This window comes from Magallana gigas, chromosome 5, assembly GCF_963853765.1.
Source record: "Magallana gigas chromosome 5, xbMagGiga1.1, whole genome shotgun sequence".
Classification (NCBI taxonomy): domain Eukaryota; kingdom Metazoa; phylum Mollusca; class Bivalvia; order Ostreida; family Ostreidae; genus Magallana; species Magallana gigas.
The window spans coordinates 43201229-43217500 of record NC_088857.1 but is presented as its reverse complement, the minus strand read 5'-3'; the positions used below and the strand labels follow the sequence as shown (position 1 = coordinate 43217500).

The 16272-nt window shown below is 32.7% G+C and overlaps 1 protein-coding gene across 3 annotated transcripts; it reads left to right on the top strand.

The window, feature by feature from the left end:
- The first annotated feature begins 857 nt into the window (after positions 1-857).
- On the top strand, positions 858-14892 carry LOC105333080 (stAR-related lipid transfer protein 3). Of its 3 annotated transcripts, none has more exons than XM_034449239.2 (14): positions 858-1011; positions 1738-1841; positions 2978-3137; positions 3293-3376; positions 4127-4204; positions 4605-4658; positions 5117-5249; positions 6044-6151; positions 10900-11003; positions 12033-12185; positions 12304-12399; positions 12705-12889; positions 13083-13176; positions 13401-14892. In XM_034449239.2, the coding sequence occupies exons 1-14, from the start codon at positions 988-990 to the stop codon at positions 13509-13511; spliced, it is 1488 nt and encodes a 495-aa protein (XP_034305130.2). In that variant the 5' UTR covers positions 858-987; the 3' UTR covers positions 13512-14892. The 3 variants fall into 3 exon arrangements, with proteins under 3 accessions (XP_034305130.2, XP_034305144.2, XP_034305139.2); XM_034449253.2 differs by having other exon boundaries at positions 859-1011; positions 10900-10964; XM_034449248.2 differs by having other exon boundaries at positions 908-1066.
- Positions 14893-16272: the final 1380 nt, after the last annotated feature.

Here is a 16272-nt window from a genome sequence, read left to right as displayed (position 1 = left end):
AAGATATGCAAGAAAATTGCAATCAGAGAAGAATTATAAAAAAAATCTCAAAAAATATATAATGTCGCCCATGCGTGCTAGATGCTACTTATTTATGTCGACATGCAACTTATTTATTTAATTAATCACCTAAATCCCACGGTCAAATTTTCATTATTTTGGTATATTTCAATGAAAAACGTATTCAAGTTAAATTTTGTTCAAATATAAAGTATGCCACAATACATAATATTAATTCAGAATTTTCTTTTAAGTTAATAATTTAAATACGTTGTATAGTTTTGTGTATTTTTAAAGGTCGTTTGTGTAAATAGAAGCACATACGTTTGTAGTGTAGTACATGTACATAAATGAAAAAGATAGTTATTGGCAGTGCAAAGTTTATATAACAATGACCATTTCATTTTACACTCAACTGAAAGTATGGTACACATATACATGAAGATTGAAAAAATAGGTTTGAGGGGGTGGGGGAAATTGTGAGGTCAGATTTTTTCCATATTTTAAATAAAAACAACTATCATGCCTAGGAACAAAATATTACTGAAAATTTCATGAAAAAAATGAACTACAGGTAGGAAAATCTTGGCCTATCTGTTTTGTATTACCTTAATTATTACATGCTCGTATGCTAATTTGCTGCAAAGCTAAAAAAGAATGCATTAAAAGAATGTGCTTTAGATTATTTAATTGATGGAATTATCCTCTGATTTGTGGTATTTATATTATGAAAGCGCTCTGATATGCATAGATTATCATGGGTATAGTTCATTGTTTAATAAATAAAAAAAAGGTAGGATATCATAGTTATGCTGCATGTTGACCTATATTTTTTTTGTTGAGAAATAATTTGAAAAAGAGACATTGTTTTGACTACGAAATGTCTGAAGTACGATTGACTAATTCCGACAAAATCACATGATATTTTTTGTCCAAGATGGCGCGATGTAAACATAATCTTTGGACTGACATCTGAGCCCAGAGATCATGCCAATCATGTCAATAAATGCGGTAGGTGACTCAAGTCGTCAATGTGCAATATTACACAACTTTATAAAGTTGAAAGGTAAGAAGAAAAACATGTTTCATCACAATATAAAAGAGAGATGATGAGAAAACGAAAACCAGCTAATGCAATGTTCTATTAGCGTTAAAAGGAAGTATGCTTAAGCTTTTAAAGTATGTTAAAAATGTTATGAAAGGCAAGGAAAAATTAAATTGTTTGAAAAAAGATAAGGACACAGAAGAAAAGATTTTCAATAGACCTTAGATTCAGTATTTTGATATGTAGGCGACTATTACATTGACAAAGTCAGTGAAAGTAATATTTTGAAAAATGTCTCCTGCCAGGAGAAAGAGCAAAGGATTTTGATCTTGGTGTAGATCATTTAAAAGGTTGGGGATGGGGGGGGGGGTCTGATGGTCAGATCAATTCCGTCGCCAGCTCCAGATAGCTTTCTAAGTAGAGTAGGTAAATTTAAGTACTAACCACAGTACACTAATTCTGTATTATAATAAATGGTTGAGACCTTGTTGGGGATTCTATTCCCTTCTATGTACCATGTGCATTGTCAGGCAGCCAGGACATAGATTTGTATATATCATATTGTATGGTTTTGCCATGTCTATCTTCCATCCCTCTAAAAAATCTATCATGAATTCTAAAGTTTTTTCATAATATTTATTGCAAGGATATATACATGTACTTGAATTTTTGATTCTGACATCAATACGCAGAGTACCAGTGACATGAGAGATGTGAGTAGTTCAAGACAGGACAAAGCCAGGCAGGCCGGGACTGCTCTGTACGGCAGCATCCACAACCAGGCTGTCGAGCCAAGGTACGAGAATAAGTTACACCTACTCTCCATGTATCGTGGCTTCGTAATTACAGGGTATATGTCGAATTCCAGTTTTTCATGGATTTTGTTGTTGAATTCGTCCACAAAATTTATTTGTCATTAAAGTGCAGTTTGTTATATTATTGTATTAATAGGAGCTTTGGCTAGCAATTATGCATCCTTGAAAGTTATATTTTCACTAAATCTACAAAAATGATGCCCATGAATTTCAGTGAAACCATTGTATCTATCATTAGTAGCCTAGGTATGCAAACAAGATACCCTTATTTTCTCTGTATAGCTATTCTTTTGTGCATTCAGGTATGAAAATTACTTATTGTTACTTTCCCTATCCATGTATTTTATCACAACTTACCGGTACTTGTAATACATGGATGCATGTACATATTCATTTAATAATCATGATAAACGGTGTGTAAAAACTTTAAAAGCTACATTGTATTTTATCTGATATATGCAATTTATACCAAGGTTTAAGTGATGAGGCATGAAAATACATTAGTTCCTTTACCTTCTTCCTTCAAAAGGTCTGGGAATAGGATCTGAATTTTAAACACTCTTGTTTACAAGGATGGTCATTTTAAAAGTTATTTTATAAGAAAAATCAGAAGTTTACATAGGGTTTCATACTGAAAATGCAGATTTGATGTAGAACATTGCAGAATCTATGTATTCATACACACCATATATGTGCATGACACAAAAGGTGATATATAATACTGGTACTTGATTTAGTGAAAGCTACATTCTATTCAGACTATTGCTATGTATTCTACATCCAAATGTAATACACATGTGTTTATTGTAGAGTGCCCCTCACATGTACTTAATGCTATAATATGACCTTAAATATTCTTAAGTCATTTGATAGCAGTTTCAAATTTCATTGGATAATGATATGGAATCATCAATGATCATTGACATGAAATTAATCATAAAAAATGTTATTCAGGGAATATTTTTCCCTCAAGAGCTTATAAAACTCAAAATATGTTACACATGTACTAGAAAACTTTATATACCGGTACAGTTGTTGAAAAGTGTATAATGTTAATGTATAATCACTTGTCAAATCTGATAAATTTGACCATTAATGATCATGTTGGTTTTTTCAGAATGGAAAATGAAAGTTATACATATGTCTACGGACCAGAAAGAATCTCAACTCATCGTTACTCACCATGCTCCACCGTTTCATCTGTTCGCAGGACGTTTTGTCTGATAGCATTGTTTGATCTTTGTTTCTGTTTTATACTGTGGGTTATTTATACTCAGGTGAGAGTGAGGGGTGAAGGTCAAATTATACTTATCAGTAAATGCACTGTTCTTTTTATTTTACTTAATAACTTTAAATGGATAAAGAAGTTTTAGGAATGAAATGAAAAAACATGAATTTTAATGAAAATGTTTGTTGTTTATGTTTGTTTCAGCTGACTGGCTCAGAGACTGTTTGGGAGGCCTTTGAACAACAAGTTGCAAATTATCAATTTCAAACCTCTTTGTTTGATACAGTGGTAAGTTATTACAGCAGCTGTCTAAAAGTTGTGAAGGGAATCTATATTCCATGTATACAGTCAAATATAATCATACATGTAGATTAGATTATGGTGATTAAATTATATGAAGATAAATAGTGCAAATACTATACATTTATTTTTATTTGTGTATTGTATTACATGCATGATACACTCTGTAAATCATTAATTTGGTTAGATCCATGCATACATTGTATTTATTATTGTATCTCTTCAATGTAAACTTCCTCATAAATAAAATCTCATAATGTTCAATTAACAAATAATCAGCAAGTTCAACAGTTCATCGGGATATGAACTTAGTTGGTCACGTGATCAAATCCTGTGAAGCCTGAAGGGCTTCTCAGAAGATTTGGTCATGTACCAATCAAGTTCATATCTCGGTGAACTTTTTAATATTGCTGCTTATTATTTAAATTTAAGTTTGAAAAAGTCAAACTGTTCAGAATTGTAAAACAACCGTCAAGCAATAAGCTCTGCGATAATCATTGTGACATCATTTAAAAAGTTCACACTGAATTGAACATTTTCGCTCTTTGATAAGTTCATATAAGAAACATACTTGCAAACGAAAATATGTGATATTAATATATAATACTACAACATGTTCTATAGTTATTACCTTTTCATCACCTTTAGAGAAGCATAAAAATACATGTGTATCTCATGTAGACTACAAACCAATGTTTTGTTGCATGCTTTTTGATTGGACGGTTTACTGAATTGTAGATGGTGGCAGCACTTCGATTTATCCTGATAGAGCTGGGCTATGCTTTGTTCCGCCTCAATCACTGGTGGCTTATTGCTGTAAGTGTTAAATATCATCCCAGACTATTGTGTGTTTGTGTGTGTGAGGACTGTCCCTCATACTTCTACATATATAATGAATAAAAGTATGTAAAACTAGAATATTGCCTCTCTGTCACCCATCATTTCAATTATGGTAAAATCCACTTATTCTTGCTCTCAACCTCTATCTCTCAGTACTATTCGCCCTCAATTCTGAGTACTCTGAGTAGTACTCAATGACATAGATAATGTAAGATTTGCTGTGTAAATGAATGAAGGCTTAAACTATCTAGCATATTTACTTATCAGGTCATTGATTATTCCTGACCTATATTTTATTACTTATCTTTTGGATCATATGATATCACTGTAATGTGAGGGTCATGCCTAATAATTGTTCAAATATTTCTATTTACAGATATCCACATCTTTAACTTGTATATTCTTGATTACAAAAGTATTTTTATTTGAGGTAAGTTAATACCGGTATTGCAAGATGAATTGCATCATTAGATTTTGTTTGATGTGCCATGTTTCATAGTGCATTATAAGTTTGAAATACACCCTTTCATTGAGAAGCAAATTCCTTGTATTAAATGAGCTATTGTTCCAAGAAGGAGGAAGTAAAAAAATAAATTCTTTAAAACAACCACCATATTAAAGGTTATTCAGGTGGGGCAATGAATGGAGTACCAGGACATCATTTGAAAAGACATGTAAAATTTAAACTTCATATAATTACTGGTAAATCATAAATGTTAATGTGAATCATTTTATTAAATGCGTTTGTGATTAAGGAAGAAAAAATAGAATAAAGAAATTTCAAAGAAAAAGACATATTCCCCAACAATTTTTAAAAGTCATAAACATTATGTAGAGAGAAAAATCTTGAAGAGCTTCCTGCTGAATAATAGAGTCACTGTGTTACAGTTCAGCCATGACGGGAAGGCGGAGAATCCGCTCAGTTACATTCTGTTGCTGACCTCGTTTATCCTGACCTGGATAGAGACCTGGTTTCTTGACTTCAAGGTCCTGCCAACAGAGAAAAAGATATTACTTAGAGGTACACAGACAAGTTACTTATATCAATTATATCTGCACTGATGAGTGTTCTGAATATAAATTCATTCACTTAAAGGTACACAGCCAAATAGATAACTATATAGGCACTAACTTGTGTAAACATCTCATTGTTTAGTAGTATACACAACTATAGAAACAACTGTAAGGAAAAACCTAATGGACTGACACATGTATTTATACTGGAAATAAATTCCTTTTACTTTCTTTGAAATACAGAGTTATTAGGGTACATTGACAAATCGACAAACTGCATTCATACTGAATATAAATCTATCTTCCTTCTCTTAAATAGAGACTAGTGAGCAAAACTTAATCTAAATGTACACAGTCAGCAAGTAAAACTCATTTAAGTCCTACTTATTTAGTAATATACTAGTATGTATACATGTGTCTGTGGACAAAACTCAATAAGTAACATACTGTGACCAATCTGTGGTTTTGAATACATTATAAGTTCTGTGTACATGTACTAGGTACACAAAAACTTGTGATTTGATGAAATACATAGTACTCTCTTTGATGTTGTTGTTAGTTTAACAAGTGTAACAACAGAGATCAATGTCAAAATGATAATTGTGCTCACATGACCATGATTGTCAATTTCATTATTACAAGTACGCACATACATGTAGTTATATATAAATTTTGAGATAAGTATTGCTATTTACAGTGATATGAATTAAAGTGCTTTGCTTTTGGAAAATATTCAAAAGAGCTTTATAATTTTTCTTTGGACTCTGACCTTTTCACAATACAGCTGGTTTTTCTTTATAGGTACACACGGTGAAGCTAATGAGAGGTCAGGCTTATTGGGACGTGCTGAGGAAGGAGGGAATCGTGTCGTCCATGACGACGACAAAGACCGATACTACTCGCCTGCAGGTTTGTAGTGCCCTTAACAGCCTCCTTATAACAGTAGTAGTACTGTGCATTCCCACAGTCTTTGTGCATTTCATGAACTTTATCTTTCAGTTACACCAACTTTAAACACATCACCTGGGTCCAGTATTTTCTTCTACACTTTATTCCATATCAAAGATGTGTGCACATCTTTACACTGCATATTACTATATTTAGAAAACTGACATTAAGAGAATTGTTTTAAATAATTTATTATTTACTACATTAGACACACTTTTCACATGTTTGGAAATTTCTTCATAATAGAGTATATAATTATACATGCTTATAAACATCAACACTTCTTAAGAAAGTGCCTGGAGACATTATTTGTGACTTCTGCCTGTTCAAAGCCGAGTATTTATGTTGATGAACATACCTGTATAAAAAGTCAGAAATTGTCACAGGTCAAAACACTAAATCGTTTGATCATTTAAAAAATAAAATTAAAAGCAGGAAGAGGGACAAGATTTAGAGACAAGATGAAAAAGTGTTGTTCAGTGATAGATCGACGTGAATGAATGAAGGAGTGGTGTCAGCCGAATTGTTTATTCGATGTTATTTTATAATGTAAACATGGTAAAAACTGAATGTAATCAAGGAAGAACATGGGTACTTATTTCAAAGAGCCATTAAATTAATTAATTCGTCTGGTCACTGTAAAAGGAATGATGTAACTCGTTTTCTTGGTAAACCTGTTACGTCATTAGAAACTGTTTAATGGATTAGGGGTACTTAAACTGTTTTTATGGAGAGTTATTATGTATTACATTGTAATATACAATCAATGTCTTCAATGTTTGCACTGCCGGATTTATCTTGGATATGTGTCCATACTTTTTCACTGTATGGAGATACTTATAGTAGAGATTCTAGGGACTTGCACGCAAAGCATTAACAGGAACGGACGAACGCGATTCTTTAGAAGTATTATGTATTTTATACGATTTAAGAGCAAGCTTATCTTAATATTAATAAACTAGGCACTTAATTAAAAAATATTTAATGAATAATAATAAATATGTTTATTACATGTCTAACCTTTCTTTATTAGTCTAGTCAAAATACGGAAATCAGTCTGGGATATGATTTTGAACAAACTCTTATTGAATCAATATACATGTATCGTGCAGCAGGATCATGAGTGGGGGGGGGGGGTGTTATATCTTGTAAGGAGAATTCCTTCGTATTTACCTGTCTTCAGACTGTAACATGTCCATTACCAGAAAATTCTTCTCTATAATTAAATAGTTGTGTCAGAGGTATAGGGGTCAATAGCTAGGATTGATCCGTGTAGACTTACAAATACGTAGAGAAACACGGTTATGAATTCGACCAGCATACTCAGTTCAACGATAGTAGATATACAATGTACATTAGTGTTTCAAAACGGGCCATTCACTGGTACCTATGGCGACTGTCGTCTGTTTTTCTGCGAGTGGGTTTAGTTTTTTGTTTTGATTGAACAAACATTAATTAGATCTGACTTGAATAAAGGATATCAACAAATGATCAAAGCGAATCGAAAGATACTTTCAAATGAGTGAAGTTAACCGGAAAGAAAACCGCAAGAGAGAAAGTTTTGCAATAGCTTTACATTCATGTACAAGTAGTTGTACATCTAATTATATATTTCGATTAAATTGCCGAATATCCTTTAATATTCATGATTTAAGGGATGGTTTATTGCGAAATGCGTAGTTCGAATTTATAAAGTTATAATGCCTCCATTTCACAATTTCATTACAAATATTGCTTTTAGAGAACCAAAATATTAAAGGTCAATAACAAATAAAACCCATTGGTTTAGTTTTACTTTTAAGTCTAGAGACAGTTTCCGTGTTAGACAAGACAGAGTGTTCGTGTGTGTGTGTGTGTGTGTTCCATATACATGTACACCGCTACAAGTGTCAGTAATGTGTAATAATCCGTTATACAATATTTCTTGACGTAAACCAGATTACGAAGGACAAGTATATCCATCATGTTGAGTCAAATTCTTTATAGATAACATTGATACACATATCTGCGGTTCTTTCTTTTTTTTAACCTCACAACGCAACTTTTCTGTTATTTGATATGCACGAATTATATTCCACAATCGTATATGTTTATATTTGATATTGCATTCCCTTATTTAATATGGGTATCTGTGGTGCGTTTTACATTATAAAAGGCTGAGGCAGGTTGAAAATTGATACTAGTCCTTGAATTAAAACCAGCAATGTCAAACCGGGCAGATCTTCTGTAATTTTGCCGTGCATCTGAATTTGATCGGATTTCCGTTGAACATTTACAAATAAATTACAAATTTTTCCAGAATACGAAAATGGACTTGTATTGCGCAAAATCACCCCTGCGAATGTGTTCGGAATGTTTTCTTTATCGTTGCTAAGTATTTGATAAATCCAGAAGTGCTCGAATGAAAGTTCACGAGATTTCACCGAGATTTGTTAAGTTCCTGTGAAATTTCGAGCGGAAGTATAAGTGTTCGGATAATATTCTAAAAATACGTAAGTACTGGTCAATTTTCATATCATATCCTACTTTGATTTATTTTAAAACATAAAAATATATTAAGATGTATGTCTTATTTCACCATCTAGTAGTTATCTAAATTAAACGATGATATTCAGAACAGAGTTATCGTTCGTGTTCAACCACATGTAGAGTCGTTGAAAATATAAACATTGGGTTGCTAAAAAAAACCATAGCCATGTTTGATGCTTGTGGTGTGCAATACTATGGGTTTTTTTTAAATTATGGGTGAATGATTATATCGAGCCATTTTCAAGGAACATTCTGCATAAAATAGTATAGTCTCTTTCACTATTGATGTTATTACTAGGTCAGGCGCGGATCGAAAATTAATTCCTAGTGGGGATCTCTACTACGCATGTTAATTGTTGCAAATGCAGAAAAAACTATTTTTTGTATTGTCACATTTATTTCTAGAATACATTCTATCCACCAATTAATGAAGATAAAGTTTAAACTCAATATACGTCTATAATTTATATTTGACAACAAGTACCTATAGATTCTAAAAAATAGACTATAAACACGAGGCACGATTTTTACTGCGAAACTGAAAGGGTCAAATAAAACCATGTGGTCCAAAATTTAAATTACAATAACATTCGCAGGGGTGAAATGAATACACGTTAAATTACACACGACTTTACGGGTTTATACTCCGAATAATAGCATAAAGATTTATAATACAGTATAAATCAAAAATAAGATTTTCGCATTTAGTTGTTAAGAGTAACATTGTTGACAATTCTATATTTTGTAATGAGTAACGTCAGTGAAGCGTGACTGGAGATCGATAATCAATAGCCGCCTCCGTTCACGGGTTTTGAGTTTTCTTTTAATTTTCATAATGAACTAATCTTTCGCTCACGATGGTCGTAGACCGTGAATTTGGGATGTCGAGGTTTAAATGACTAAAAACGATATCGTACGACGTGTTGTGTGTTCGATCGAGTGACGGAATCTCATCAACCTAACCCACGACAGCGAAGACCCTGAGTTTTGAGTGAATAGTTTACGTTCCGAATATTAATATCAAAAGTTAAGAAGTTTATCAGGAATGTCGGCGAAAAGTGCCCGGAGTAAGGTCTCTCATCTGTCCTTTGTCGGTCGGATCAAACAGAGGCTATCATGGTTAGAGCATGCAGGTAAATAAGAACCATCCGCGGTGTGCATCGTTCGATCTGACCTATAAAATTATGATTTGAAAGTGAAAAATCAAAGTTGCCTTTGTACTAATATGAATTTAGTTATAATCTCTGATTAGGAAACTTTAAAGAATTCGCAAAGTGTCAAGATTTTTAGTAAAGTAATAGCCTTTAGTATAATGTTTACTTTGCTCTCCTATTAAGGTTTTGTTTATTCTAGATCAAGTTTACGAATCAAATGACTTGTTTAGATTTGAACGAGGTTGCCAAGCATTGCTTATTATTTTCATTAACTGGAAAACAGTATACATTTGCAAATTAAATATCTTCTAGACATTTAACACATTTGATTTTGTGAAGATTGCATCTAAAGATATCTATATAACTTTGCTTGTGTAACACTGTTGAACTCCTTACCCCCCCCCCCCTCCCCCCGGATTATTTCATATTTATGGTCTTTTTATAGTGACCCAAATGTTTGAGGTTTCTTCACATTGGCAACCAATATACTTAATTACTGGCAGAGAAAGACAATATATATGAATTATTGATACATACAAGTACAATCATAGCTGCAGTCCTATCCATGAGGTTGTTACATGTATAGTGTGGTGAAGGATTTCTATGAATTACTAAAGCACAGCCTGAATTTCAGAGTGTAACATGACCTTGTTAATTCAGCTAGTAATGACAAAATGTCCAAATATTTTCATTTGAATCAATAGCCCTATTCTGTGCTGTATAGATTATTTGTACAATCAATTATATAAATCACTGCTTTAATTTATTTGGTTAAGACTTTTAGAAACTTTCTTCAATTTTTGATTTGAATAAGAATCCAAACTTTGTTTACTGGATCTGATGTTTGAATTTTGAACATTAAGATTACTTTCTGATTCAAAAGAAACTAATTTAGATTACTTTGTTCTAACTTTATTTATTTAGGGATGACATTAACCTATTCAGCAAAAAGGAATAAAAAACAAGGATTGCTTTCCAAAACAAGACAAATACATGTAATTTAATGTTAAAGGTAATATTTTGCAGGTTCCGATGATGAGGGTGAGGATCGTTATCGCAGTCTCCCACCCAGTCGATCTCACAGCCGAAAGGCAAGTCAATCCTCCATAAACAGTTTGCTGGGCAGTCAGGTAGATAGCTCAACGGTTCTCTACCAGCCCCACCCTCCAAGCCACCTAGCAACTTATTCCCTGCATCAGCTTGTAAACAATCGACTTAAGCTGCACTTGGACTCAAACTGCACATGGAACTGTACAGCATAATTTGCCTGTCTCTGCTCCTGAACTACTTCAGTGGTCAATAAATGTTTCTAACACCTCAGCACTTCCCCAGCTCATACCATAAAGCAATGTTTCTTTTGAATCTGACTTGCTAAGTCTGAAGCCAGTCACTTAATTTTATTGCACTGTCATCAGTTAGAATGAAGATCCCAGTAAGACATACATTTCAGAACAGATTTACATCATAATTTGGTTTTGACTTGACCCCATCACTTGTTCAGAGAAATATGCTTACTCAGCAAAACACACAAAAGCAACAGCTGTTCCTTTATTCATCAGAATGGATTGATTGTGGACTAGTGTTAGAATATATTTGTATCGAATGTGGATTGGTTATGATTGACTGAGCGAAATGAGACTTTTAATGCACCCAGATTTAAACATGGTACAAGTACAAAAATATACATCATCATTAAAGCACATTCTGAACTTGTCTATTATTGATTGTATTAAATATTGAATTAAAAGGGCCTGATGGTCATGACTATTTTTAGATTTTATTTAACTGCTGGAAAAGAGGAGTTTTGCATACAGACAAAAAAAGTTAAATTAAATATTAATTTATAGGGGCCTTCTTTTATAAACAATGCTTAATTAGAAGGATCATTACAACCATTTAAAGGTGTATTTACATGTAATGGTAATTTGTTGAGCTCCCTGGATTCCTGAACAGTGTAAAATAAAGTACAGGTATATCAATTTGTATCTTTTTAAGAACAGAATCTAGGGCAATATTCTTCTTCTCTGATATAAATGTATTTATTCAATAGGAAATACAGAGAGAAATCAATCTTGTCTAAACTAAACTGTATTTTTAACAAAATGTTACATGCTTAAAATGAGACACTGTATTTTAATTCTGTTGTCATGCTATTTTAGGACCATGAGTACCTGAAGATAGCCAATGAGACGATGGATATGCTGTTTGAACTGGTCCGGGAGGGGGGCTGGATTACGGAGAGGGAGAGTCAGGGAGACATGGTCCAAAGCGCATACATCAAAAAACTCAAGAGGAAGATTTTTAAACTGGAGGTAACTCTTCTTGAAAAAGAATGCCTTTAAGATGACAGTAGAAGTATGACAAATACACATTAAGTCCATTAATTAAAAAAAGAAGAGATGTATCAATCATTTGATTTTGTTTTCACAGTGTACATTGGATATAAGTCCACATGAGCTTTGGAAGGACACCATTGATAATGTGAACGACTCACCCAGCTGGAATCCAACCCTGCTGGAGTCAAAAGTATGGATCTGAACCAAGCACACAAATGTTCACAGTCATCTCTCATATCTAGAATTGACATTTACTGGGCATACAGCTCTTGTATTCAGTAGACAGAATAAAACATCCCTCAACCTGACTTTTGAATTTTCAAACAAGTTAACACACACAAAATAATTCTTCTAGGAGAATTTGTAGTTAAATTGAAAGGATTTTCATAATTATTCTGTGCTTTATATTAAAACAGGGAAAATGCCAATTCTAGATAAATGCTTAGATGTTAGTTTATTTACTAACACATTTTTTTTTGTTTTATGTCAATGCAGACTTTACTGGTTGTTGATGAGAAGACAGATATTTCGTACAATATAGCTGCAGAGGCAGCAGGGGGCCTGGTGTCCGCCAGAGACTTCATTAACCTTCGTCACTGGGGGGAGCGGGACCAGACCTTTTTTATTGCTGTGAACAAGGCCACATTTCCTGACATGCCTCCACAGAAAAAATATGTCAGGTATGGATTGTGAACGTTTAAAATACATGTCTAGCAATTTTCAGTTGAAGAAAACAAATTAAAAACAAAACATAAGATTCCAGGTAATACATAATGGCTTGGTAAGATTTGTTGCATACATAACTGGTTAATTGATATCTATTAGATTTTTGGAGTTTTATTTACCATGTTAAAATGTTTCCTTTATGTTTAGGGGTGAAAGTGGTCCCTGTGGACTGGTGTTTAATCGGGTCACTGGACAGCCTAACAGATGTAAACTACAGTGGTTCCTTAATACTAATTTAAAGGTGAGACTAATATCCACAATTATCCATTGATCTTTTAAAATAATAACTTTATTCATCCATGTTATTGTTTGATAATGTTGAAAGTTATATGAGTTGCAAAAACAATTTTTAATTGCTTTTAATTTAGTTTACGAAGAATAGAATTTACAGGTGTAAAAAAATGTGTGTTTTTGTGTGATTTATAAAGCTCAGTCTGATCATGTTTCTGTGTGTCCTATGTACAGGGCTGGATACCCCAGGCTGTTATAGACCAGGGCCTGACCGGTGTGTTGATGGATTACTGTAAATATCTCAGGCAACACATTCAGGAAATCAAGGGGAGATCATTCAGTTAATGATACAAACAAGCATTCTTACAAACAACTGTGATGCATGGGATTTAAATGTTTTGCTAGTGTATTTTAAAGATAGAAATATCCATCTTGTTTATTTTTTAAAAACAGAATTACATTTTAAGTTCAGTATTCATGAACATTATTGTGATTTTTAATCCAAAGAGTGACAAAAAATGCTAAGTTTGTGTGAAGAAGTGTGTTGTTTGTGTCCTTTCATTTCAATCTTGTGCAATTTTTGAATCAGTGTACTGTTAAATTCTTTTTGGATAGATGAATTCATTTTTATCATCAATTGTTCAACTGCATTACAATAGTTTATTCAAGTAATGGTATCTTATTTATTTCATGCAATTTTACTTCGCTTATATCAATTCTGTGCAATCCTTAAAATTGCAAAACTGTACACCAAATGCTTTATGAGATTGGTTTGTGTTATTCTGTCTTTAGTATCAATAATTTGATACACCCAGTATATGTGACATTTCATGCGTGTGATTGAACTTAGTATTTGTTTATGATGGAGTGAATATTTTTTGTAACTTTCTGATCTAATCATTATGATTTTATACATGTACATATAATCATGTATTATATATATTAAGACAGTTGATGCTGGCTGGAAGATGCATACCAGTAATTTAAACATAAATTAATCATGATTCAATATTTTAGTTTTTGATTAGGCCAAAACAATTGCCTAAGTTTTTCAGGCCAAAAGTTTCGAAATAAAATGTGGCAGGCTTGCATTTTGAATTAAAAAGGAGAACAATTCAGTTTTCATTTTTATAGACACTTATTCTCATTTTTTTGTAAAAAAAAAAAAATTAATGAATATGAGAGCCAGCATTTGACCTGGTGTGATGGTGTCTGAGAAACAAAATACCAAGTTGTAACATTTTGTTATAATTTCATGAACTGATGATTAATGAAGTTATTATATGCATAGAAGATGTAAATGTTTTAATTTACATGATGCTGTTCTATGATGTATTTTTTGTGGTTGTAAAAGCAAGATAGTCATGTTTGTTGGTTTACATGTAAAGCTGAAAGGCTATGACTGCAAGATTGAATGAGAATGAATTATGTAAAATTCTAGTTATCTCCCTCTTTTTCCAACATCGTTAAATAAATATACATGTACATAGTTTATAAAATTTAATGCAAAGAATATTTGACAGTTAATTTATTTGCCCTTAACATGAAGTTTATTTGAAATCGAAAGAAACTTTCAATCATGCTATAAAAACAAGTTAACATGTGTTGTATGTGTAATCGATATCCAGTCAATATCGTCCATGTAATGCACCGTGCAACCACCAGAATAACCGCTACAAGATGAAAGCTGTATTATGTAAATAAAGTATAGATACAATATACGTGATGAGAGGGTTTGTGTTTATCTGACCCCGTGTCTTCATTCCCCAACCCAAAAAAGGATAATAATTGCAATAATAGATCTAATTTCATCCCATCACGAATTATTGGAGATCTAATATGAACTTTGGCGAAAACATTTCTTGGGGAAATTGAATTTTATTTATTCTGTAAAACTGAGGCAATTTTCTTAATCTGATTGAGTGCAATACTGATGTCTGGAATGATGAGAATAACAGTGCTTTCTTGCATTATTACCGAGATCAGCGGGTTTGGTTATTTGCAGGCCAGACTTGCACCCGTACTGCTTTGCCTGTTCAAGATTAGGTTGTTTTATACAGACCAATCAGTCTTTACCAAATAAGCTGAGTAAGACTTTTAAGTATGAGACACTTCCATTGTCATCGAACAGCGTAGAGCAGTGTGATAAAGGTTTAACTAGAAAACTGAAAGACATGAGTTCGAATCCCGCTGGGGATTTTAAATTTTTTACCTTTCCAACAATTTTTGAAACTTATTTTATGGTTAAATATTGTAGAATTTAAAACTTCTAAAGCGGTTAAAGTATTTTAATTATTATGTACCTTAACCCCACCTTAACAGCAATTATCACACGAATGAACCAAAAACTAAATCTACTCAGGAGGGGATACAGTTTTTATTTTTTTTTTATATTAAGAACATTAAAATTGTTTGGACTTTTCAGTTTCACTTTGTTTGAATGAACTTGTACCATTGTTAAAGCCAGTGCAACTTGAATAAAGAGCTCTGCATGTATGCGTGAGAAGTATTAAAGAAAAGAATATTCGGTAAATAAGCACATACGGCGATTGAAAATGATATTTGCAAGTCATTGCAGACATCCCTATTTTGTAGTAAATGGATTTGAGATGCTGATCATCAGACACTTTTATTCTTCACTGAACTTCCTTTTTTAAGAAAAAGACAATATTTAAAAGTTATATTTCCGTTGTTGACTAGTGCCACGAAAAAACTGACCTTTGATCTCATTGACACACTGCCCTTGATTCTAAACTAACCATATACATGCACCTTAATTCTCTTAAATTGTCCATTTCAAATTATATGACAATGCTATAATACGACTGTCACACCACACTAAGAAACATCCAACGGGTGGCAATGTTTGTTTCAATCAGCTGTTTGTTTCCGTTAATTGCTTGCAGTTTGGTTTCTTATGAAATAAGGGAGAAACTCCCAAACATGTAAAATAAACATGAAAGTAGAAATTACTGCAGAAAATTTACATTGACGCAGAATTTATCCTTTTCTGCAATACTTCATATATCTAACTACTCGTACAAACCATAAAAAAGAATTTGATATTTTTTACATATCCACTGTACGTAAAAGAGAGCAAGACTTG

Bases quoted from the DNA above. Each gene is read 5' to 3' on its own strand.
- LOC105333080 (XM_034449239.2), top strand. From the start codon at position 988: ATGCCAATCATGTCAATAAATGCG. The intron at 4,205-4,604 runs GTAAGTGTTAAA...TTCTATTTACAG, and splicing joins ATCACTGGTGGCTTATTGCT to ATATCCACATCTTTAACTTG. The intron at 6,152-10,899 runs GTTTGTAGTGCC...AATATTTTGCAG, and splicing joins CCGATACTACTCGCCTGCAG to GTTCCGATGATGAGGGTGAG.